This window comes from Podarcis cretensis, assembly GCF_951804945.1.
Source record: "Podarcis cretensis genome assembly, chromosome: 4".
In the NCBI taxonomy this organism is placed as follows: domain Eukaryota; kingdom Metazoa; phylum Chordata; class Lepidosauria; order Squamata; family Lacertidae; genus Podarcis; species Podarcis cretensis.
Genome location: NC_137173.1, coordinates 6,589,973 through 6,616,039, shown reverse-complemented (window position 1 = coordinate 6,616,039; position 26,067 = coordinate 6,589,973). Strand labels below are relative to the sequence as shown.

At 46.9% G+C, this 26,067-nt stretch overlaps 2 protein-coding genes across 3 annotated transcripts in view; one reads left to right on the top strand and one right to left on the bottom strand.

The window, feature by feature from the left end:
* Positions 1-563: 563 nt before the first annotated feature.
* SPCS2 (signal peptidase complex subunit 2) lies at positions 564-14,963 on the bottom strand. Of its 2 annotated transcripts, none has more exons than XM_079974169.1 (5): positions 14,756-14,963; positions 5,751-5,834; positions 5,379-5,538; positions 3,493-3,628; positions 564-822 (listed from the first exon to the last, which is right to left on the bottom strand). In XM_079974169.1, the coding sequence occupies exons 1-5, from the start codon at positions 14,903-14,905 to the stop codon at positions 636-638; spliced, it is 717 nt and encodes a 238-aa protein (XP_079830295.1). In that variant the 5' UTR covers positions 14,906-14,963; the 3' UTR covers positions 564-635. The 2 variants fall into 2 exon arrangements, with proteins under 2 accessions (XP_079830295.1, XP_079830294.1); XM_079974168.1 differs by lacking the exon at positions 14,756-14,963 and adding an exon at positions 8,966-9,120.
* The window catches only part of XRRA1 (X-ray radiation resistance associated 1), a 40,465-nt gene continuing 23,773 nt past the window's right edge, over positions 9,376-26,067 (top strand). Inside the window, exons 1-6 of the mRNA XM_079973379.1 lie at positions 9,376-9,465; positions 13,113-13,327; positions 20,006-20,118; positions 20,991-21,148; positions 22,593-22,664; positions 23,347-23,419. Coding sequence (XP_079829505.1) covers positions 20,022-20,118; positions 20,991-21,148; positions 22,593-22,664; positions 23,347-23,419 — 400 coding nt within the window. The 5' untranslated portion in view covers positions 9,376-9,465; positions 13,113-13,327; positions 20,006-20,021. The remainder of the gene's footprint in view (positions 9,466-13,112; positions 13,328-20,005; positions 20,119-20,990; positions 21,149-22,592; positions 22,665-23,346; positions 23,420-26,067) is intronic.

Sequence of the window (26,067 nt, the reverse complement as noted above, 5' to 3'; positions counted from 1 at the left end):
CATCCAATAAAAGGTTTTCTTAAAAAAAAAATCATTTTCCTTCTGCCTGATTGATAAATATATATATAAAAATCAAAACTTGCTTGCAAATGGACAACATTGGCTTAATAATGGAAGTCCTGTCTTGAATCCCTAACATAAAAACTAAGAATCCTTTCGCAGCCAGCAGCCAAGACAAAAATTAATTCAGCATAGCTTTTGTGATAAATGCCGCGTGGTGCAGGGCTGCCTCCTAAAGCAGTTGCCAGCTTAAAATAAAAATAATTCTACAGAGGGTTATGCAAACTCCCCGCTTCTGAGAGTCCTTAGCAAGTCCACCTTCATAGTAGCAAAGGAACCTGATGGAGCAGGTTGAAGACGTTCTCAAAGCAAGGCAAAGCGAATCCTGGCTGGATCTTTGCATCTGTTTTGTATGTCAGAAATTTAAAATCTTTTCTCCCCCCCTCTGGAGAGAGACAGAGAAAGGAAGGAAGAACAGAAAGAGAAAGAGAAAAAGAGAGAGAGAGAGAGGAAGAGGAAGAGGAAGAGAGAGAGATATCTCAGGACAAAAACAGAGGCTAACATTTGTTGCTATTTTGCTTTATTGGCTTAAACTCAGCATGAGCCCAGCGGGTAAGGTGGACGCCGGACGGAGCCTACTTTATCTTCCTCTCTGTGAGCAGGCTGTCGTGAAGCTTGGAGACTTCTGGCTCAAAGGCTTCCATGACTAAGGTGCCGTTGCAGTCGAAGAATTTGGCGATGGACATTGTGAATTCCGCCTCCCTCTGCTGCCTGGTTCTGCCGCTGATGAATGTCATCTTCAGGGTGTATTTGTCGTCAAACCTAGAGAGATGGTTGCAGGAGCAGAGAGAGCTGGCGGTCAAGCCATTTAAGTTCTGCTTGCAGCTGCATTACAGAGCTGAACCTAATAGTTCTGATGTTTTATTGTATTTTTAATATTTTGTTGGGAGCCACCCACAGTGGCTGGGGAAACCCAGCCAGATGGGTGGGGTATAAATTATTATTATATTAGTCTGGTTAAACGGATCAGAATCTCACTAGATGCCCTGCACTGCTTATTGAGTCCAGCATCCTGTTTTCACAGTGGCCAATCGGGAGAATTTGGGAAATCAGGAGATTTTGGGAATCCTGCAAGCAGCATTCTGATTTCCAGAAACTGGTATTATTGCTATTATTATTATTTATTAAATTGGTATACCATCCTATGCCTCCAGGTCTCAGGGTGTTTACAACATAAAATCACAATATAAAAAAATAAAAAATACATAATAAAAATTAAAAACAACCCAATAACACCCCTCCCCCCACAACACTTTTAAAAAGGGCATAGCCGTCCTAATAGCACTCAATAACTTGTGATAGTTCAGCCAGAATCTCACTGGGGAAGGATGAACCACTCCAGGGCCAACATGATTTTCCACAAGCAGTTCCCACTGTCCTCATAGAAAACTAGCCCGAGAGAGCAAATCCTAGCTCTGTACATGGAAGGGATTTTTCTGCATGCAGCTTTCCCTGGGCGAGAGCCTCCTACCTCCAGTTTAGCACCGTGGTGAAGTACAAGCTTTCAGCAGCGTGATCCTGCAAGCCAAGAATTATCTGTTTCAAACTGTCACTATGTTTTCTTAGGGATAACGGTGATCGTATTTCAAGTGCTTAATCTGAATAATTAGCGGCGAGGCAGTCTGCAGGGCTGTGAGGGCAACATTTGGCTGCTATACTCTCCGACGGCGAGGTTAAGGTTCCTTTAAGGTCTTGCAAGTGCAATACCTCAATGACCACCTTTCTTTATATAAACCATCCTGGACTCTGCATTCATCACAAGGCCTTTCATTGTGTGCCTCTACAGTCCAGAGGGTGGCAACACAGGAACGGGGCCTTTTCTTCAGTGGCTCCCCATTTGCGGAGTGCTCTTCTATATACAGTCGTACCTTGGAGGCCAAATGCCTTGGCTCCTGAATGATCGAAACCCCAAGGCAAGTATCCAGGTTTTCAAACGATTTTCAGAAGCCGAATGTCCGGCACAGCTTCCGATTGGCTGCGGCCAATCAAAAGCCGTGCTTTAGTTTTTGGACGGTTCCAGGAGTCAAACAGACTCCTGGAATGCATTCTGCTCAAAAACCAAGGTACCACTGATCTTTAGGCGCCAGGCAAAAATGTTCCTCTTCAACCAGGCCTTGGGCAGATTAATATTCTATAGCCTTATGAATGTGTCTGAAGGAAGTGGGTGTTATTGTTTGGTTTTACTTAATTTACTTGTTGTTAACCTGTATTTTAAGGGACACGGGCGGCACTGTGTGTTAAACCAGAGATCCTAGAGCTTGCTGATCAGAAGGTCAGCGGTTCGAATCCCCGCGATGGGGTGAGCTCCCATGGCTCGGTCCCTGCTCCTGCCAACCTAGCAGTTCGAAAGCACGTCAAAGTGCAAGTAGATAAATAGGTACCGCACCAGCGGGAAGGTAAACGGCGTTTCCGTGCGCTGCTCTGGTTCGCCAGAAGCGGCTTCGTCATGCTGGCCACATGACCCAGAAGCTGTACGCCGGCTCCCTTAGCCAATAAAGCGTGATGAGCGCCGCAACCCGAGTCGGCCACGACTGGACCTAATGGTCAGGGGTCCCTTTACCTTTAACCTGCATTTTATTCTGTGAACTTCCCTGAGATCTATTGATGAAGGGCTGTATATAAATTTAATAAATAGAATAAATAAATGAGGTGGTACAGCTGGCAAACGGGAAGAGGGCAGAAATGGGGAACTGAGGATAGCAAGGCACGGCCGTGCATGCTCTGCCGGGGAGACATTACTTCTGCACCAAGGAGCAGCATTCGTGGCCTGAGCGAACTCTGCGAATTAACTAGAGCTGCACCACGTTTGCTTACTGGGCCCAATTCAGGCATAGGCAAACTTGGCCCTCCAGATGTTTGGGGACTACAACTCCCACCATCCCTAGCTAACAGGATCAGTGGTCAGGGATGATGGGAATTGTAGTGTCAAAACATCTGGAGGGCCGTGTTTGCCTATGCCTGGCCCAATTTATTCTGGTCGCCAAGGAAACAGGCAAATCTCAGAACCTCCCCTCCTATACCTTGGAAACTCTGCTCAGCTGCCCACCTCTGGCTTACACTGTTTCAGCTTATGCAAGAACACAGTGTCAGACTACTGGGTCCATATAGCTCAGTACTGTCTACACTAACAGGCAGCAGCTCCCTAGTGTTTCAGACAGGTCCTGGCGAGCCCTGCTGGGAGATGCCAGGCATGTAAGCAGAGACAGGCGCTCTGCCTCTGAGCTACATGCGCAACATCCAGGGCTAGAAGCTTGTGTTTCCTCCAGAAACAAATGACAGGTGAGATTCTCAGGGTGCCAAATTTGACAGCCGAAACCATACCCTACAGCTGCGGGGTACAATACAGAAATGGAGAGGATACTCAAAAGCCCTGTACATCGTTATAAGATTTCTCCCAGGGGCGGGAGGGGAGAGAAGAGAAGAGGCTGGTACCTTTTCAGACTCGAGGAAACCTGCCAGATGTCATCGGGATCCATTCCAGCTGGATCTTTCCTATGTGCTACCAGGAAGATGCTCTTCTCCTTATACGAGGTATAGATGGTCAGAATCCCCATCATAACAAAATACGTGGGGAGACATTAAGGAAAAGAGTGTCGGTGGCTGGAGACTGGAGTACGCGGCGACAGAGTGGCGGTAAGAGTCAGCCTGTTCTCTGCAGAGAATTATTGCCCTATTCAAAGCCACGTTGTCCGGATCCGACGGTTTTGCAAACGAGGAATGCCACCGGGCTCAAGCCCACTTGATGGGAGCAGCAATAAAACTGCCAGCACATTTGCAAAGCTAAGCAATGATCCAGTATGGTTTCAAATTGGATGGGAGGATGCCTGCATTTGGGGGGGGGGTGTTGGACTAGATGACGCTCTGGATCCCTTCCAACTCTGCAATCCTATACAAAATCGCAAGTAATCAGAAAGGGGTTTTCCCAGCAGTGTGGCTTTTCCTCTTGTGTGGACAGGGTTCTGGAGTAAGGTTCCATGTGATTAGGAAGTATCTTGGCAATGCTATGTATTACTACGACTTCATTGAATTGTCTTGATGAATTCATTGTTGTTGATTCAGGGAGGTAGCCGTGTTGGTCTGATGCAGTAGAAATATATAAAAATAAATTTACAAAATGTCCAGTAGCACCTTGGAGACCAACTAAGTTTGTTCTTGGTATGAGCTTTCGTGTGCATGCACCCTTCTTCAGATACCTCCAGTATTCTTCAGTATCTGAAGAAGTGTGCATACACACGAAGGCTCATACCATGAACAAACCTAAAGGGACCCCTGACCGTTAGGTCCAGTCGTGGACGACTCTTGGGTGGCGGGCTCTAAGGTGCTACTGGACAACTTTTTTATTTATATTTCATTGTTGTTGTTTGCTTTATATGCCATTGCATTTGACATTCTAGTGAATATCAACGTACAGTGGTACCTCAGTTTACGAACTTAATCCGTTCCAGAAGACTGTTCTTAAACCAAAAGTGTTCTTAAACCGAGGTGTGCTTTTCCTAATGAGGCCTTCTGCTGCCGGCGCCCTTCCACTGTTCGGATTCCGTTCTTAAGACTTAGGTACAGTTCACAAACCGGGACACTACTTCTGGTTTTGCGGAGTTCGTAAACCAAATCATTCATAAGCAGGGCTGTTCTTAAACCGAGGTACCACTGTATAAGTTGCATTTTCAGCTGAATCTGGGGAAACCACTTGAAGCATCTGTTGTGTCGAGTTACAGTGGTACCTTGGTTTGCAACCGCTTTGGATTACAACTGTTTTGGATTAGAACCACGTCAAACCCAGAAGTGTGTGTCCCTTATTTTGGATTACAAACCATTTTGTTCGGTTTACAACCAATTTTTTTGGGGGGAGGCCCCATTGGTGAAAGTGTGCCTTGGGTTATAACCTGTTTTGGTTTACAACTGGACCTCCTGAACGGATTATGGTTATAAACCACGGTACCACTGTATTTCAATTGCTTTTGTTTGATTTGCCCATTACAAACAGCTGAAAGCCTGTAGGTTTTAGATAATAAACCCGATTTGCAATGGGAGCTGAATAATTTTGATTGCAACTGTAGTTCAACTGTTTGCAATGCAGGAATCTTTGCCCAACGTGGGGCTCGAACCCACAAACCTGAGATTAAAAGTCTAATGCTCTACCAGTTGAGCTATCCCAGGTCTTTCCAAAATTGCACTTTCCATCTTGTGCAAGCGGGGTGGGGGCAGCTTGGACAAGACACCCTCTTAAGGGCAGGCTAGATCTGATTTCGGCAACCAAGCTATGAAGGGGAATGAATGCTTGGGGGAGGCCGATGCCCCCGCCCCCCAAAAAGGATATGATACAACACAGACAGCAAGAACTGGCTTGGATTCGGGGAAGGGGTGAAGGTAATCCCATATTAAAGCCACGATGGCGAAGAGGCAAGAGATTGTGCAGATAACAAGGCGGCCATCTATCAGGCAGAAGTTCTCCACGTACTTGTACTTTTCCAACAGAACCTAGAGGGAGGGAAAGAAGCGCATTTAACAAAGGAAAGAGCAAACCCGATCTAGACCTCGAGTAGTCATAGCATCAGAGCGATGGAGAGATACAGGAATTTAGCAAAGTATTCCCCAACGGATTGCTGAGGAGGCTAGGAAGGAGGAGTAACGAAGCCTGCAAAACCGTGAAGGAAATACCTGGCTATTCCACAAGGGAGGGGAAATGGTACCTTTTTGGCGGAATCGTCCAACGAGTTCTTCACGGCTGAACCATCCCACTTGTCCACTTTTACAGGTTTGTCATCAATCTTCCACTGCGGGGTAAAGGAACAAAAACACAAGCAAGAGTTGCATCAATGAGTGCACCTCAATTATTGCAGGTGAAAGCGGTTGCTCATCTTGTGCATCTGTTAAATTTATAACCAACTCTTCTATATGTCAACAGCAGCGTCTGGTTGGAGCCCAAACCATTTCCAATTTGGGGCCCGGTGAATGTTTTCAGCGCAGTGCTCCTGAAATGTGCAACGCCGACAGCGACGGAATAATGTGTGTTACAGAGAGGAACACCAGGTGTAGCTTGCCAAAGACCTCTGCCTGCAATTAAACGTGACGATAAATACACTGGATTACATCCAACAAGGTCATAATCAAGGGGAGATACACTAAAACCAATGGGCTTAAGTTAGCCATGACTAATGCAAATCCATTGATTTCAATGGGCTCATCTCGTGTATGACTTAGCTGGATACAGCCCACGTGAAATGTCTATAGTAGTTTCCCCTGCAGTCAGGGGTTGACTGATAGACCTCACATGTCATGGGGACCCCTATAACACTGACCATTACAACAGGAGACGCCACAGCTCAGAGGCAAGCAAATCACAAGTCTTCCCAAGATCCCAGGCTCTAGCACAGGGGTTGGCAAAGTTTTTGTGGCATGGGCTGGTTCTCCTTCCGGCGCAGAGGATGCGAGCGCAGCTTCCCATTGGCTGCAGGAGCTTCCTGCAGTCGGACAGCGTCGTGGAAGGCGGTCCCCGCTCTGCTTTGTGCCAGTTTAGCATGGCACACGGGAGCCGACCGAGCAGGCGTCCATGGGCCGGTCAAATGACCCCCATGGGCTGCTTGTGGCCCATGGGCCTTAGGTTGCCAACCCCTGCTCTAGCATTTCAGGGCCAAACAAGATGTGGTGTTGATGTCTTCAGCCCTGATGCGCTTCATTTTATGCTACAGGGTGTTTGCTTGTGAGCACAGCCAGCTTGGGACCATGCCACACAGACACCGCAATAAGCAGATTGGAGCAGGACTGTGGTAGGGCAAAGAGTGAAAGCCCCTCTCCCCATGCACAGAGAAAATACGGGGCTAAATGATCCATTTTGCATGTTCAAACAAAAAACTCTCCCTCACATTTGGTTATAAACAGTTGTTAAGATACATATGATTGAGGAACAGTGTAGCAGGAATCAACACAGGCTTTTGAAAAGATGCATAAGCTTGAAGCATAAGCCCATAAGTTTTGCTTACTGTAATGAATAGATTGAAGTTAGTCACGTCCCTCAATTCCTACTCCCGAGTATGACTGAATGGAGCCCTGCCTAATAAAGATACTAAGAGCTAATGTGGCCTAGCGGTCAGAGGCTAAGCCATGAACTTCCTTCCTCCTTCCATTTCTGCAGGTTGCTTCCTGTTACTCGCTACAACCCTAAAACAGAGAGACACACCACCCCTCTTAAAGTACACATCATCCTTCTTGAGACAGAGGGAGCGTTTCAACTGCTCAAGGTTCAAAGGGAATTCTGAATCCATCCCTTTCCAACACAGGAGACAGAAAGCAAGCCTTCCTGTGGATTAATATGATATAATCCTACGCAGGAGGGCAACAATTCAGATTTGTTCAAGACTCTGGAAGTCTAGAGCAGCTGCCCATCAGTGTAGGTGATACTGACACCTCTCACCATCAGAAAGTTCTTCCTGATGTTTAGTCAGGATTCGCCTTTCTTGTCTAGCCATGGGTTCGAGTCCTACTCTCCAGAGCTGGAGAAGACAAGCTTGCTCCATCTTTCCCGTGACGTCCCTTCATATATTTGATGACAAGGATCACATCTCTCAGTCTCCTCTTTCCCAGGCTAAACATCCTAAGTTCCTTCAACCATTCCTCATCAGGCTGAGCTTCTAAATCCCTGATCATCTTGGTCGCCCTTCCTTGCACACCTTCCAGCTTGTCAATAACGTTCTTGTTCAGGGAAGTTTTTAATGTGTGACATTTTAATGTATTTTTAATCTTTGTTGGAAACCGCCAAGAGTGGCTGGGGAAACTCAGCCAGATGGGCGGGGTACAAATAACAAATTATTACTATTATTATTATTATTATTATTATTATTATTATTATTATTATTATTATTATTAAATTGTGCAAAGAAATGCTGTAGGGGAGGGAGAGAACAGCCTCCTCCTCCATGAACATCCCTCTTTCAAAGCCAACGCAGCTGGTGGACACCAACAACATCAAGGAACACAAGAAGAGCCCTGCAACTGGGTCAGGCCAAAGGGACACCCCCTAACCCCCCGCCCAGCATCCTGACATGATAGCAGTGACACGAGAGCTCAGTGGGTAGAGCACAAGGCTGTTGTTCTCAGGTTCGTGGGCTGGAGCCCCATGTTGGGTGAAAGATCCCTGCATTGCAGGGGGCCTGGACTAGATGACACTGGTGGCATCGCAGGCGCCTACCCTCCGCGCTTTTGCCGCCTCCTCCAAAGCCACCCGAATTGCTGGCTAACTCTTGTGGCTGCGAGTTCCACGCGCTAACGGCGTAAAGAACCAGGAGTTGGGGGAGGGGGAAAGCTGCATTGTGGCTCCTCAGGGAATGGATGGATGGAGCCTAATAATAATAATAATAATTTATTATTTATACCCTGCCCATCTGGCTGGGTTTCCCCAGCCACTGTGGGCGGCTTCCAACTGAAGATTAAAAACAATCAGACATTAAAAACTCCCCTAAACAGGGCTGCCTTCAGTTGTCTTTTAAAAGTAAAATAGTTGTTTATTGCCTTGACATCTGGTGGGAGGGCATTCCACAGGGCAGGCGCCACTACCAAGAAGGCTCTTTGCCTTGTTCCCTGTAACCTCACTTCTCGCAGGAAGGGAACCGCCAGAAGGCCCTCGGAGCTGGACCTCCTGGGCTATGTCTGGGCTGAACGATGGGGGTGGAGACGCTCCTTCAGGTCTACTGGACCGAGGCCATTTAGGGCTTTCAAGGTCAGCACCAGCACTTTGAATTGTGCTCAGAAACGTTCCTTAGCCTACGGAACTCCCCGCCACTGCCTTCGTCCAGGCGCGCGCGCGCGGCTTATTTATTTATTTATTTATTGCTCCCTCCTCCCTCGCCGAGGCCCTTCCAGCCCGGGTCCCTCGAAGCAGAACGACCCCTGCCCGCTTAGCCCGGTCCACCTTGTCCAATATCCCGTTCTTGTTAGCGCCGCCGCCTCCTCCTCCTCCAGCGCCGCCGCCTTTCGCCGCCATCTTGCCTCCTCCTCCCTGCTTAGCGACCTGTTCGCCGCTGATTGGCCGGCAGCGGGAGGAACGGGGCGCGCAAGGGACGGCGGGATTGGTAGTTTGGAACGCGGCGGCGGGCGTGGAGGGAGATGCCATAGGCCGGCGCGTGTGCGCGTGCGCATTGGGGGGATTGCCTGTTGTTTTTTAAAATGGACTGTGGAATTCTGGGAAGAACTTGGCGTGCCCTGCGCGACAATGGCCCGTGGCATTCTGGGAGGCGTAGTTCCCCCCGGCTTCCGGCTTCCGCGTTACCGTGGCAACCGCGTGGCCGGGCGAGGACATGGGAACCGGGGCCTCCTCGTAAAGGGGGAAGGGAAAGAAGGCGAGCGGGGGGTGGGGGGTGGTCTTGCTCCGGAGGGGGCGGAGTACCCTGACTGCTGCGGGGCAAAGGCCAGGTAAAGCGTGGTAGAGAATGAAAACAACCCCCCCCTCTTTCTGTTTCTCTGTCGCCGCCTTTCTAGCCCTTGGAGGTCTTCGACCTCTATGGCTTCCCCACCCCCAATGCTGCCTCACACCTGGACAGGTGACCTCGGACAGGTGAGGGGGTCGGGCTCAGGACGCAGAGCCCCAGGCCTGCCCTCATTCCCACTCAGCTGTGAAGATGGCTGGGGGTGTTGGGGACCAGGCAGAGATGCTGCGCGCGCAGGCTCTCTCATTCTTCCTCAGCAGCCCAAGGGACTACCTCACAGGGGTGTTGTGAAAATAAAACGGGCCAGCCATATCTATCTATCTATCTATCTATCTATCTATCTATCTATCTATCTTTCTATTTCTTTATCAGCAACCCAATGGACTACCTCATAGGGGTGCTGTGAAGACAAAATGGGCCAGCCATATCTATCTATCTATCTATCTATCTATCTATCTATTTCCGTATCTATATATCTATTATTTATCTATATTTCTATTTCTTTATCAGCAACCCAATGGACTACCTCATAGGGGTGCTGTGAAGAAAAAATGGGCCAGCCATATCTATCCATCTATCTATCTATCTATCTATCTATCTATCTATTTCCATATCTATCTATCTATCTATCTATCTATATTTCTATTTCTTTATCAGCAACCCAATGGACTACCTCATAGGGGTGCTGTGAAGACAAAATGGGCCAGCCATATTTGACTATCTATCTATCTATCTATTTCCATATCTATCTATCTATCTATCTATCTATATTTCTATTTCTTTATCAGCAACCCAAAGGACTACCTCATAGGGGTGCTGTGAAGACAAAATGGGCCAGCCATATCTATCTATCTATCTATCTATCTATCTATTTCCGTATCTATATATCTATTATTTATCTATATTTCTATTTCTTTGTCAGCAACCCAATGGACTACCTCATAGGGGTGCTGTGAAGAAAAAATGGGCCAGCCATATCTATCTATCTATCTATCTATCTATCTATCTATCTATTTCCATATCTATGTCTATGTTTTCTATTTCTATTTCTTGCTTAGCAGCCCAAGGGACTACCTTGCAGGGGTGCTGTGGAAATAAAACGGGCCAGCTGTATCTATATATCTATATATCTGTTATCTATATTTCCATTTCTTTATCAGCAACCCAAAGGACTACCTCGCAGGGGTGCTGTGAATACAAAATGGGCCAGCCATATCTATCTATCTATCTATCTATCTATCTATTTCCCTATATCTATTATATATCTATATTTCGGTTTCTTTCACAGCAGCCCAAGGGACTACCTCACAGGGGTGCTGTGGAAATAAAAGGGGCCAGCCGTATATATATTTCTCTTTCTTCCTTTCTGTTTCTATTTCTCAGCAGACCAAGACACTACCTCGCAGGGTTGCTGTGAAGATACAACAGGCCAGACATTCTCTCATCTATCTTTCTCTCTTTCTCTGTCTCTCTCTTTCTATTTCTTTCTCAGCAGCCCCAGGCACTGGGTGGCTGTGAAGTAGTGTTGTCACCTTTGTACTGGGAAAATACAGGACAGGACCATGGGCATAGCTAGCAGATTCAGAATGAAATGTCTGTTTTTGTTTTAAATTACTTTCTTTTGACCCCAAGGGCTCAGGAAAATCTGTCAAAATCTTTCTACAATTTCTACTTTTAGTTAATTTTCTTTATTTATTTACTTGATTTAGGTGGGGGCAGCTGCTCCCCCCCTGGCTACACTCATGGGGGGGGTTCCCCACCTGGTGCTGAAGTGACTTCAGAGCAATCAAGTACAATCTATTGCAGCCAACAGGGTGGCCCCTCTGGAATTTATCTCTCTCTCTCTCTCTCTCTCTCTCTCTCACACACACACACAGACACGTGAATGTGTAAATCTACATGTGCTTGGCTACCCAAAACTTAAATACATGACCTTTTGCACATCCTTTCAAGCACATGCATTTGGAGAGGATCCTTAACTTGGCAGAGAGAGAGGGAAATACAGGACAAAACTGTATCAATACAGGACGTAGCATTTTACATCGAAATACGGGACAATCCTGTATTGTGCAGGACAGGTGGCAACCTTACAGTGTGAGGATAAAATGGGCCAGTCATATCTATATTTCTCTCTTTCTATTTCTTTCTCAGCAGCCCAAAGCACTACCTCGCAGGGTTGCTGAGAAGATAAAATGGGATAAGGGAAGGGGCTGGGGTCATACTCTAGGACACTGGAGGGTGTGTGAGATGGAAAGGCAAGGATTGGAAGCTTGCAAAATTCCAGTCCTCGTGGCAGCTGTGGGGTGCCTGGAAGGTAGAATTGTAGTTGGAGAGGTGTGGGTAGCTCAGTCGGCAGAGCACAAAGAGGGTTGTGGATTCGAGCCCCTTGTTGGGCAGAAGATTTCTGCATTGCAGGGGGTTGGACCAGATGACCCTCAAGGCCCCTTCCAACTACGATCCTATGATTGTGTGAGAGAGAGTGAGAAGGAAGGAGGGAGGGGTGCCTGGCTGATTGCAACTGAAGCAAATGGGAGAGGCTGCATTTTCCCTGTGCAGGTTGCTGGCGTGTTGCCCCTCCTCAAAAAATAATAATACAGTCATATCTCGGGTTACAGACGCTTTGGGTTACACAATTTCGGGTTACACACTGCGCCAAACCCGGAAGTACCGGAACAGGTTACAGTGGCAAGACGAATGCCTTGCAAGACGGAAAACTCGCTAGACGAAAGAGTTTTCCGTTTTGGAGGTGCTTCGCAAAACGAATTTCCTATGGGCTTGCTTCGCAAGACGAAAATGTCTTGCGAGTTCCTGCGGGCTTTTTTTCCTCCCCCCCTTTTTCTAAGCCGCTAAGCCGCTTATCTGCTTATCCGCTAAGCTGATAAGCCGCTAAAAGCCGATAAACCGCTAATAGCGCTAATCCGCTAATCCGTCAATGGGCTTGCTTCGCAAGATGAAAAAAACCGCTAGACGAAGAGAATCGCGGAATGGATTCTTTTTGTCTTGCGAGGCACCACTGTACTTCCGGATTTCTGCGCATGCGCAGAAGCGCTAAATCACACTTTGCAATGTGCAGAAGCGCCAATTGCGACCCAAGTGTGCATAGACACGGTGCTGCGGGTTGCGAACCTGCTTCCCGCATGGATCACGTTCGCAATCCAAGTGTCCACTGTAATCAGGACTGGAGGGGGAGGGCAGAGGCAAAGTGTTCAAGTATCCCATGCTTGAGGCAGTGTGGTGTAATGGTTAGAGTGTCATACTATGACCTAGGAAAGGGGGGTTCAAAGCCCTACCTGGCCACAAAGCTCACTGCCTCTCAGCCTACCCATCCCTGAAGGGTTGTTTTGGGAATTATATGATGAGTAGGAGAAGCATTTTCTCCTTGGAGAAAAATGTGGGATGTAAATGCAATAAGTAAATAAATAAACAGAGCCCTAATCTTGACAAAACATACATAGGAAGCAGATGCCACTGTGGGTAGATTTCTGCAGGCAAAGCAGTTGCTGGGCCTCTGAGCTACGGCCCTTCCTCTTCCTGCCCCCCATTATATGCTAAAAAATAAAGCCCTGCATTTAAGGACCCAGCGTGGAGGACATAATGCTGTATCCGAGAGCAGACCATTGTTTTTCTTTCAAGGAATGAATGGCAACCATTGATTTACAACGGGAGGAAGTCGCAGCGTGTCCTGCAGAAACACTGATCCTGGCCTGCTTTGACCCCAGTTATCAAGAATCACCTCTGTTCCTGTCTGTGCAGCCTCCAGCTCCTGAACTCTGTTTCCAACACTAAAGCTGTGGTGTGAAGTTTAAGGAACGGGATTTTATGTGAAGATTCCTACAGCATTTCTTAAGGTACGAAATCTGGAACAGTTTTCTGCCTGTCCCTGCCATAATAATAATAATAATAATAATAATAACAACATTTTATTTATCTCCCACCCTCCCCAGCCAAAGCCAGGCTCAGAGAGGCTAACAGCAGCAAAAATAGCACAGTTTACATAAAATCACAGTCAATTCATTGAAATACATTCCAAAATCAATTCTTTCTAAAATCAATTCAGAATCAAATTAATGACAACCATTGGGCTAGAGTTCTATGAGGTTTACAGAAGGAGGGGGTCAGACTGTGCCTTGGCCAAAGGTCTGGTGGAACAGCTCTGTCTTGCAGGCCCTGTGGAAAGATGTCAAGTCCCGCAGTGCCCTAGTCCCTTGTGACAGAGCATTCCACCAGATCGGGGCCACAACCGAAAAAGCCCTGGCCCTGGTTGAGGCCAGCCTAACCTCCCTGCGGCCCGGGATCTCCAAGATGTTTTTGTTTGAAGACCGTAAGGTCCTCCGTGGGACATACCAGGAGAGGCGGTCCCGTAGGTACGAGGGTCCTAGGCCGTATAGGGCTTTAAAGCACCTTAAACCTGATCCTGCACTCCACCGGGAGCCAGTGCAGTTCGTAAAGCACTGGATGAATGTGATCCCACGGCAAGGACCCCGTATAAGGTAAAGGGACCCCTGATCATTAGGTTCAGTCGTGGCCAACTCTGGGGTTGCGGCGCTCATCTCGCTTTATTGGCCGAGGGAGCCGGCGTACAGCTTCCGGGTCATGTGGCCAGCATGACTAAGCTGCTTCTGGCGAACCAGAGCAGCGCACGGAAACGCCGTTTACCTTCCCGCCGGAGTGGTACCTATTTATCTACTTGCACTTTGACGTGCTTTTGAACTGCTAGGTTGGCAGGAGCAGGGACCGAGCAACGGGAGCTCATTCTGTCGCGTGGATTCGAACCGCCGACCTTCTGATCGGCAAGTCCTAGGCTCTGTGGTTTAACCCACAGCGCCACCCGCGTCCCTTAAGGCCCCCGTATATATTTTATTATATATTGTATTTATATCCCTCCTTCCCCTCCCCTTTAATGACCTCTAGATGGCATACGAGACTCTCTCCCTCCTCAGTTAATCCCCACAAAACACGCTGTGAGGTAGGTTCAGCTGAGAGGCGATGACTGGCCCAAGGTCACACACCCAGCGAGCTTCATCATGGCCGAGTGGAGATTCGAACCCTGGTCTCCCAGGTCTTAGTCTGACGCTCTAACCACTACACCACACTGGCTCTCACACAGGGGCATACGGAAGGGGATGAGCCTTCAGCGCACCACCACCGTGCCTTCAGGGAAAGATGGGGTGCTAATCTGATAAAACCCAAACCATTAAGGCAAGACGTGATTTCTGGGGGTCAGCCTGCGACTTCTAAACAAACGAGGCTGAACTTTGCGACGTTCCTGGCTATACCTCACGTCCCCTGCCATGGTTCCTCCTTGTTCCGTTGCTGGTGCAAGGCAACGGCGAAGAGAAGGTCTTTTCTTGTAGGCGTTCTCTGGGAACGTTGCACCATGGCTTCAGCTTGATGTTAACCCTCACGTCCCCATGTGTCACCCGCATCGCTGACCGTCCTTACTGCCGCGATGCCATGGTGCTTGCTGGGCTCTGCCCCTCTGCAGAGGGGGCTGGCGGGAAGAGGGCCTTTGTGTTGTGTCACAGAAGCAAGGCTGCTTTGCTCAGCAAAGACATCACGTGGGTTTACTTAGAGCAGCAGCAGTACATAAAGTCTCAAGCCCTTATGATGGGGCTTGTGTAGAGGTCAATAGAGGTGTAATATTCTGCTTCCGGCCACAAGGACTGTTCTGTTTCCAGTATCAGAGGCCATATGTTGTTGAATCCCAGTTGCTTGGAATCGCAAGTGGGGAGAGGTCCATTGTACCCAGTTCCTACTGGTCCCACTATGGTCTAAACCACCGAGCCTCTTGGGCTTGCTGATCAGAAGGTTGGCGGTTTGAATCCGCGCAACCGAGTGAGCTCCCGTTCCTGTATCCCAGCTTCTGCCAACCTAGCAGTTTGAAAGCACGCCAGTACAAGTACCGTATTTTTCGCTCTATAACACGCACCTGACCATAACACGCACATCGTTTTTAGAGGAGGAAAACAAGGGAAAAAACATTCTGAATGAAACAGTGGATGTATCATTTTTGTGCTTCATGCTGTGGCCACAGACATGTGATCTGATGGTGAATTTGGGGTGACCCAATGCAAAAATCCTGAGAATCCCTGTGGATCCATGCTTTGTAACCACGTTTTTGCACCATTGCAGCCCCAGGCAACAGTGGGTGCGTGATTTTTTGGGGGCAGGCTGTAGCCATGGACATGCTATGTGCTCTGATGGTGAATTTGGGCTGACCCAATGCAAAGATCCTGAGGATCCATGTGAATCCATGTTTTGTAACCACGTTTTTGCACCATTGCAGCCCCAGGCAACAGTGGGTGCGTGATTTTGGGGGGGGGGGGGCAGGCTGTAGCCATGGACATGCTATGTGATCTGATGGTGAATTTGGGCTGACCCAATGCAAAGATCCTTAGGATCCATGTGGATCCATGCTTTTTAACCACATTTTTGCACCATTGCAGCCCCAGGCAACAGTGGGTGCGTGATTTTTGGGGGGCAGGCTGTAGCCATGGACATGCTATGTGATCTGATGGTGAATTTGGGCTGACCCAATGCAAAGATCCTGAGGATCCATGTGGATCCATGCTTTTTAACCACATTTTAAGTGGGCAGGGAAGGAAAAACACAGAAGGGACAAGGAGCAAGAGAGGGGTGTGCAGAGAAGCAGCTGGCTAAGAATGCAGGAGAGGGGTAGGGAGGAAAGGAAGGCAAAAGTTTTCCCTCACCTACCCACCCAAGCCAGCCCGCTCGCGCGCTCTCTCTCTCTCTCTCCCTTCTGCATGTTTTCAGCTTTCCCCTCTGCTTGCCTGGAGGGGAGGGGCTTTCCCTGCTCTTTGTTCCGTTTGAGCAAACACAGCAAGGAAACAGAGGTCGGTGGGCAGTAAGACCCTGAGGCAGAATGCCGGAAAGCAGCCGCTTCCTCTTTTCAAGTTTCCCTTCTAGGAAACGCGCGGTTTGATTTTTGCCTGCTTTTTTTTGCCTCCCCTTGCACTATTTGGCTCCAGGGACCACACATTCGCTCAATAACACGCACAGACATTTCCCCTTCCTTTTTAGGAGAAAAAATCTGCGTGTTATAGAAGGAAAAATACGGTAGATAAATAGGTACCATTGTGACGGGAAGGTAAATGGCATTTCTGTACACCCTGGCACTCATCACGGTCCTCTATGCACCAGAAGCGGTTTAGTCATGCTGACCACATGACCTGGAAAGCTGTCTGTGGACAAATGCCAGCTCCCTCAGCCTGAAGCAAGATGAGCGATGCAACCCCATAGTTGCCTTGGGCTAGACTTAATCATCCTGGGGTCCTTTACCTTTTTTACCTTACTGGTGGTCTTCCCAGTAAGTATCTGGCTGGCCACTGGGAGGACAGGATGTTGCACTCGGTGGGCCATTGGCCTGATCCAGCAGCCTCTTCTTGCACTGTAATGCAATTTTTGGAACGACCGGCAGTAGACAAGGCCCTGTGTGGGATAGCGGAATGGAGCATTGGACTTGAATTTGGAAGGCCTGGATTCAAACCCCTGCTCAAACATGCAGTTCCATGGCTGGTCTGGAGGAAGTCATTTTCTTGCTGCCTTGGCCCGCCTCCAACGACTGTTTGAGAGGAAAGAATTGTTAGGATATAGTTCTGTTCCTCCTCAAAAGAGTCAGGCATGATTGTTGTGTGTCACATGCCTGTTTACTCTCAGCACTGTTCTCTCTGGGAACTTCCGTTTTGTATATAGCTTTTGTTCTGGCTGTTTCCTCGACATGGATGCAAGCAGTCATGTTTTTCCTTTGTTCTGATCTACGTTGAATAAAGCTGTAAATATGCTCTTCCGTTGTGGAGACTGCTGAAAAGGGTGTGCACGAGTCTTGGAATGTGTCTGAGGCTCGTGTCGCTAATTGACTGATGCTGTTCCAACGGGAGACCGGAGATCGTCCAGAGACGACGTGGAGGCCTAATGCCTCCGTCTCCCTGGCAGTATCTCTGTAGCACCCTGCTTGTGGTTAACGCTTAGCTGGAATGAAATATTCAACGCAGCAATAGAGAAATTAAAATAATAATTTATTTGTCAGACAAATAAATATGAGGCACAGTGGTATATGGTTACCAAGCTCTGGCCTGGCCTCCTGCCATTCTGGCCAGCACTTATATTTCCTTAATCCAGCCCCCTTGCTCCTCCTGTGGCTGCCTCTGTCCAATCAGCCTGGTTAAAATTCCTATTGGCTGTTTGCTAGAACCAATCACAAAAGATACACCCATTTCCTTTTGCCCTTTTATGGGACACAAAGAGCTATCTATAAATGACAAATAAGTAGTAATATATCTTACATGTGTCTCAACAAGGAATCTTAATTACCAGCTCACCTCTTGCCCTCCTTGCCCTATTGCCTTCCAAAACAGATGGTTAATCTTGAATTTTTATCTTAAACATATGTCAAGGATTTTGAGTTCACATCAACATTGAGAGATCTCCTTCATTTGAAGGTTTCTAAACAAAAGGCCTGACAACCATATATCAGGAGTGCTCGATGGCGTCTCCTGTCTGACAGGAGGCTGGGCTGGTGGCTGACTTAATTTCAGGATAGTTACAACTCTTACAACTATATGAAATAAGAATCTAGCATTTCTTAAATCCTTTGCATAATTATATTTAAGCTAATATATTTAATACATAAATAACCTTTTAAAAGGAAAAGAAATCTTAAAAGGATCTTAGTTTAAGAAAGAAACAGCTTTAGAAAAGACTTTCCAAAAATGCTCTCTTTCTGCCAGCCAGACCAGTTGCTTTTCAATTTTGCTCTTGGCCTTTTTAACCTTAGGAAGAAGATATGGCTCATTTTACTATTTATCAACCCTTAATTTGTAGGGTCAGTGTAACCTTGGCTCTCAGCCTGTAATTCCCTTTTTACGACTTTGAGAATTGTTTTCTGCTATAAATCAGGGGGCCCCCTTGTCTAGGAGAAAAACATTTTGCCAAGGTTCTTAGGCAGCTGCTCTTCTGCCTGGCATAAAACATTTGAAAATCTTTAAGCTCATTTTAAAATACAAGCCCTGATTAAACATATAAGCTTTAATAAAAATGCAGGCTTATGATTAGATGCCTCATCCCAACAAGAATGGCACAGCTCCATCTGTACCCTGCACTTGTCGGAGAAGGGAATGATGCAAACGTGAGGACCCCGAGTACGTGCACACTTTGCCAGGCCCCTAAAGATTCAATCAGTGCCATGCACATTTTCTCCCACTTGTGGGTTTGAGGGTCTGCAGCTTAGTGGCAAATCCCTGGTATCTCCCATTTAGAAGAAGGGTCCTGGGCATCAGGGCTGGGAAAGGGTTTGGGCACTGGGGCTGGTCAATATATCAATATAGCATCCCAAACCAGTTTGAAATCCACATTGTGATGTCGGTTTTATAATTCTTGACCTGACAATATATCACGAATCATGATGTGTGTGTATGTGTGCTATGCAAAAATCGGAATGTGGAAAAACTGTGAAGCCAGCCAATGGTTCTACATAGCTCCATCCTTATTTCAGACAGTGATATATCAAGATATTGCAATGTTCAGCTAGGGATATATCACAAAGTTGAAAACCAGCTCCATCCTTATTTCAGACGTTGTGATATATTAGTATAGTAGTACCTCTGGTTACGTACTTAATTCGTTCTGGAGGTCCGTTCTTAACATGAAACTGTTCTTAACCTGAAGCACCACTTTAGTTAATGGGACCTCCTGTTGCTGCCGCGCCTCCGGAGCACGATTTCTGTTCTTATCCTGAAACAAAGTTCTTAACCCGAGGTACTATTTCTGGGTTAGCGGAGTCTGTAACCTGAAGCGTCTGTAACCTGAAGTGTCTGTAACCTGAGGTACCACTGTATATCACAATGTTTAGATGGTGCTATATCATGAAGTTGAAAACCAGGTATCGCCCAGCCCTAGTGAGCTCTCACAGCAGACAGACCTGGATTCAATCAACCAGTGATCTGATGCAGGCAGCTTCATGACACGAACCCAATCTTTGACCCACCCAGAGCAATATTGTCAACCCTCCCTGGGGCAGTTGTAGCTAAGCAGTATATAGATTACCCGAACAAATAAAACCAGCATCAGTCCGTCAGTCATCCTTTTGCGTAGCTAATGGCCATTACAAAATCCAAACAGGCTTTAAAATATCATCAAACATTTAAATAAAAAGAGAGCCTGGATCCAACCCAACATGTATATAAACATGTTGGGTAGGATCCAGACTTATTCATTGTGCTTCGATTAAACCTATTGAAATCAATGGGACAAGCCGGTCATGAAAATAGGGACATCCTAAGGGAAAGCGGGACATTCCAGGATCAAATCAGAAACTGGGACGGCTTCTGTAAATCTGGGACTGTCCCTGGAAAATAGGGACACTTGGAGAGACCTGCTGGTGTAGGAGAGATGTTACTCAGTATAAGGAAGCTTTCTGTTTTCCTAGGGTGCTAAAAAAAACCATTGATTTAGCCTCTAGAGCCTTGCTGTTCTAGGAAATCTTTGATCGCTTTCTCTGCTGCCTTTAGGTGCTAGAATGACAACATGGCTACCAAAGGAATGTATAAACTGGACGATGGAAACTGCTGCCCCACCAACTGCTTTCCGGCCCGGAGCCTTTTGCGGTCCAGATACGAGGAAGGTAACCCATCCCGACGTTGATAACGTGGAAATAAATTTCCTGGAGATCAATAGGGCTCCCTCTTAGGCCTTCCCTCACCTCAATGGCAACCTGGGTGCTGCACCCCAGTGGTGGGTGAGGCTAGAGGCAGGAATGTGGAGAGCATCAGATTACCCGTAGATGTCCTGTTCTCCTTGGGCTCCTGGGTAAACACAGGACTCAACTCATGCAACACCAGTAGGGTAACATCCAGGGCCTGATCAAGGTCAGGGTCCAGGCTAGGACAGACCACAACAAGAGTGAGGCGAGAGGCAAGGTCAGAGCCGCCCATGGTCAGATTCGGTGCAGGCAGGCAATCCAGTAGCAGGCAAGGCTAAGCTGGTGCATAGTGTTCCTGTTTTAGATACCTGGAAGCCAAGTTTGGGGCAAGTACTCTTTTGTGAGGGAACCCCAGAAGAGATTTAGCACTGCAAAACATGCAGCACAGAAAAGCGTGGAAATGCAGGCTTTAGAATGTGCCCTTCCAGTGAGTCCTAAAGTGTCCCCTTCTAAAAGCTCGCTCCAAGGTTTTCCACTTCCCCAGCACTGAGATAGACCACACATTAGGTAAGTCATGGTTTACTTACAAAGCTCTTCAAAGGTCAGATTCATGTGGTTTTCCATGCAGCAGTCAGGCAAGGTGCACAGGCAGTTTAAAATGTTGCTTAGTTACAAACGGTAGAAGTTTCTGAACTATTGGTGTAGAAAAACACAAGTTTCACGCTCCATTTTCATGGAGCGGTGTAGAAATTTTACGAAATGAATAGGAATAAATGAATGAGGTCGCATGTGGCAAATCCACAGTGCGCTTTCTCCCAATTTGATGCTGGCTGTTTTCCGTCGTGGCTCCTCAGGGGCTGGCCACTGGCAAGTGGCCCGCCGGACAGCGGAGAAGACCAAGATCGAGTTGCTGTTTGGGACCAAAGTCCCCCAAGTTAGGCTGAGAAGACCAGAAACAGCGAGTGGTGCTTACAGGCTTCTGGACAACAAAACTCTCGATGGCGCACAACTGGTGAGTGTGATCGGAGTATTGCTGCTTTTCTGTTGTGTGTGTGGAGTGACTTCAAGGAAGAGACCTTACAGCTTGAGACTGGTGCTGATCCTCGCACAAATACATTAATAATAATAATAATAATAATAATAATAATAATAATAATAATAATAATAATAATTTTATTATTTATACCCTCCGCCCATCTGGCTGGGTTTCCCCAGCCACTCTGGGCGGTTTCCAACAAAACACTAAAATACAATAACCTATTAAACATTAAAAGCTTCCCTAAACAGGGCTGCCTTCAGATGTCTTCTAAAAGTTTGGTAGTTATTTTTCTCTTTGACACCTGGTGGGAGGGCGTTCCACAGGGCGGGCGCCACCACTGAGAAGGCCCTCTGCCTAGTTCCCTGTAGCTTGGCTTCTCGCAGTGAGGGAACTGCCAGAAGGCCCTCGGCACTGGACCTCAGTGTCCGGGCAGAGTGGCTGGGGAAGCCCAGCCAGATGGGCGGAGTATAAATAAATTATTATTATTATTATTATTATTATTATTTAGGCTCTTCAGCTCTTTGATCATTTTAGTTGTACCATTTGGGGGTGGTTGAGAGCATGAAAAACTCGAGCATCATTTGAAGAGGCCCAGAGCTTGGCTTTCCTTGGTAGAGGATTTTGCATTTTTATTTTTTCTGTATTGCTGCATTTAAATCCCACCTTTCCTCCCAAGAGCTCAAAGTGGGCTTCATGGCTCTCCCCATTACCCTTTGAGGTGGTTGGTGACTAGCCCAAGGTCGCCCAGTGAGATTTCATGGCTGAGCAAGGAACTGAACTCTGGTCTCCAAAGTCCTGGTCCAACACCCTGGCCACTAGGCCACACTGCCTTCCTTGGGCAGTGTCTGTCCACAACCCTGTTTTCTGGCTTATTGTATTAGGAAGTCCCCCCCCCTTTTTTCTAAATTTTATTTATACTTTTCAAGTTTATACATTTCACTGATTTTATAATCATTTTCACATGTCAAAACTTGACTTCCTTCCCCCTCTTTCTGCAGTTCCTTACATTCATTTTTAATATCTTCTGCATATCATAATTGTCTTAATTTGCTCATTTGTTCATCTTCCTTAAATATATACTCTTATGAAACTGCAGGTTGTTACAATACTCCTGCCAGTGTTTTTATCTGTTTACAATTTATTTGCAACAGATAACAGTTTGTTATCTTGATTTCTTATTCTCCCAGTAAGTTTCACCATTTCTGTATATTCCCTGAATTTTTGTATCCATTCTTCCTTTGCTGGGACTTCTTCTTCTTTCCGTTTTTGGGCAAGTAACATACTTGCCACTGTAGTAGCATACATAAATAAGGAATTTGCAGGAAGTTTTTAATGCTTGATGTTTTTATATTATGTTGAAAGCTGCCAGCGTCAGATGGGCGGGGTACAAATGATATATTATTATTATTATTTCCAGATTAAGCTCCACCACGTGAAAAGCCCGTCACATTTGTGCTCTGTGGACATCAGTAACCAAAATTTTGTCTTGGTGAGTAGGAGGCTTGCCTTGTGAATTTACTCTGGTGTGCGTTGTACTGGGATAGCAGCAGCTCTGGTGAAATGGGTTGGAACAACAACCCACCTAAGTGGCTGAATATAGCCATGGCCCAAGCCTGGAAAGTCACGTTGCTATGCAACCATTAGTTGGGGGGCTTCTATGGGATGCGGGTGGCGCTGGGGTCTAAACCTCTGAGCCTCTTGGGCTTGCTGATCGGAAGGTCTGTGGTTCGAATCCCCGCGGCGGAGTGAGCTCCCGTTGCTCTGTCCCAGCTCCTGCCAACCTGGCAGTTCAAAAGCACCAGTGCAAGTAGATAAATAGGTACCTCTGGGGCGGGAAGGTAAACGGCATTTCCGTGCGTTCTGGTTTCCATCATGCTGTTCTGTTGTGCCAGAAGTGGTTTAGTCCTGCTGGCCTCATGACCCGGAAGCTGTCTGTGGACAAACGTCGGCTCCCTTGGCCTGAAAACGAGATGAGCGCCGTAACCCCATAGTTGCCTTTGGCTGGCCTTAACCGTCCAGGGGTCCTTTACCTTTGCTTTAGTTGGGGGGCTGGGTTCCATCCCTGGTTATGAATGTCAGAGGATTCCAGTCTGCTCTGCAGTTGGGAGCAAGCCTAACCATTTTGGCCCTTCTTCTCTGTGGATGGAGCTTGTTTCCTTTTCATTCTACAGGCAAAAGAAGAAGATTTTGAGCAGTTTGACTGCGTTGCCTATATCAACGCCACAGAAAATCTCTTGACCTTGGGTAAGGAATGCGTGGCAGTTTGTGGGCTTCAGCACTGGCATGTTATTTTTAATTGGGCTGTTGGGTGGGTGATGAAGAATCAGCAGGCATGTTCACACAGGCGGCTTGAAATGCAGAGAGGTCATTTTCCGCATTTGCACAGAGATGTTTGCATCAAAATGGGGTTGGGGGCGTCTTCACCTGAAACACATGGTTTTTTGGGTTCCCCTGCCTCCTGCAACTCCCATTCATTCAGCTGTCATCTGCGCCTGCACAACGGCTATTAGGGTACATCCTTGTGCAAATTAATTGAAACAAACAATGAATTTAGTAGCTTATTGTACAAAACTCACATATACGTACATTAGTAATGGATATGACCTCCGCTATTTTTTAAGTAGCATTTGAACATGACATGGAGTCTACTGTACTAGTTACAAACAGTCACTGTTGATTTTCGGATCCATGTACCACACTTGAATCAGCGCCTGAATGAGCTTCTCCATAGTCATACAGTCTACAGAACGGAGGCGACTTTTGCATATAGCCCACAAATTCTCAATGGGATTTACGGCCGGGGAATTCCCTGGCCAATCAAGTACCTGTATTTGCTGCTCTGTCATGAATTTCTTCACCACTTTCGATGTGTGACAGGGGGCTAGATCCTGCTGCAATATCCCAGTACCGTCAGGATACCTCTTTTCCAGCTCTGGAATAACTCTCTTTCATAGAACCTCAATATATTGTGGCGAGCGCATCATTCCTTCTATTGGCTGCAGGCTTCCAACACCATAATAACAGAAGCATCCCCAAAACAACTTTTGTGGGTGCTTGACAGACTGATCAATGTGGCAGTCACAATAATAATAATAATAATAATAATAATAATAATAATAATAATAATTTATTATTTATATCCCGCCCATCTGGCTGGGCCTTCCCAGCCACTCTGGGCGGCTTCCATAAAAACCAAAAATACAGTAAAATCACACGTTAAAAACTTCCCTGAACAGGGCTGCCTTAAGATGTCTTCTGAATGTCAGGTAGTTGTTTATCGCTTTGACATCTGCTGGAAGGGCGTTCCACAGGGCGGGCGCCACTACCGAGAAGGCCCTCTGCCTGCTTCCCTGTAGCTTTGCTTCTCGCAATGAGGGAACCGCCAGAAGGCCCTCGGTGCTTCTCTTAGATAGAAAACATGCTTTGTTTCAATTCATTTGTACAAGGATGTAGATTTAGGCTTCCTCAGAGCTGGAGGAGTGGTCCTACCCACTTCAGACTTTTCCTTCTTAATGGCTTTCTTAATGTACCATCACCTCTGCTTCATTCTTGGTCAATGGCTCCTTTCCCAGGTGATTTCCTGAACACGGGAAGCTGGTTTCGCCCAAATGTTAATGTGCCAAATCCAGTGACTGGCACTCAGGAAGGGGGGGGGGGTTGGTCCAGGAAGTAGAAGGGTAGCCCAGGCAGCCCACAAACTCACAACACTACATTACCTTGTGTTTCTTAGCCATGATGGCTCCAATCTGGCCTGCTGGCGATGACCCACAGCCATTTTGAAGGGGAAATGTGTGTGCGTCCTATGGGGCGAATGCAGGCTTTCGCTGAAGCCTGGAGAGCGAGAGGGGTCGGTGCGCACCAGGCTTCAGGAAGCTATCCGCAAGCCTTGCGAGCCCGGCGGGAGTTGCCGCCGGGTTCGCAAGGCTTGCGGATAGCAGCCTGTTCTTGGGGCTGGGTGGGGGAAATAGTTTTTTTTTATTCATTTCTCCCCCCAAAAACAAGGTGCGCCCTATGGGCCAGTGCACCCTATAGGGCGAAAAATACGGTACTCATTTTTATGCACACTTTCCCCCGATATATGTATTTTGGTAAGCATCGTTTGGTTCAGAGAAGGGCACATTCTGAAGGATGGCTGTGTTTCAGTTCTCGTCTTGTTTTGGAAACTGCAAATTTGATCGATTTGGATTTAAATGGCTGGGGAAACCCAGCCAGGTGGGTGGGATATAAATAAGAAAATTATTATTATTATTATTGCAAACCGAACCCAATTTTGCCCCCATCCCTAGCTGGAGATCAGAGTGGCATGTGCCATAGACCTGTCATGCATCTAATATTAATGTTAATGTTAATGTTAATGTTAATGTTAATGTTAATGTTATTGTTATTGTTATTGTTATTGTTATTGTTATTGTTATTAATGTTATTATTAATGTTATTATTAATAATAATTTATTATTGATACCCCGCCCATCTGGCTGGGTTTCCCCAGCCACTCTGGGTGGCTTCCAACAAAATATTAAAATACAGTGGTCCGTTAAACATTAAAAGCTTCCCTAAAGAGGGCTGCCTTCAGATGTCTTCTAAAAGTCTGCTGGTTGTTGTTCTCTTTGACATCTAGTGGGAGGGGATTCCTATAAGCTAGACTTCTGGCCTCAGGGACACTGGAGGACCTTTCCCCTTTCCAAGTGTTGAAGTGAGATTCAGCCGGCTTGTCCTTTGCTTTGGGCGGCAAAATGCCTTGAAATGCTTAGAAAGTGTGTTTGTGTGGTTCCCTTTTTTGGAGACTCAGTGTTGCCCAAAAGAACATGCACATCTGGGGAGTCCTAAATGGGGGGTGGCGGCTATACCATTCACATGCTTTGTGCCCAGTAATCCAAAACAATCGGCACTGA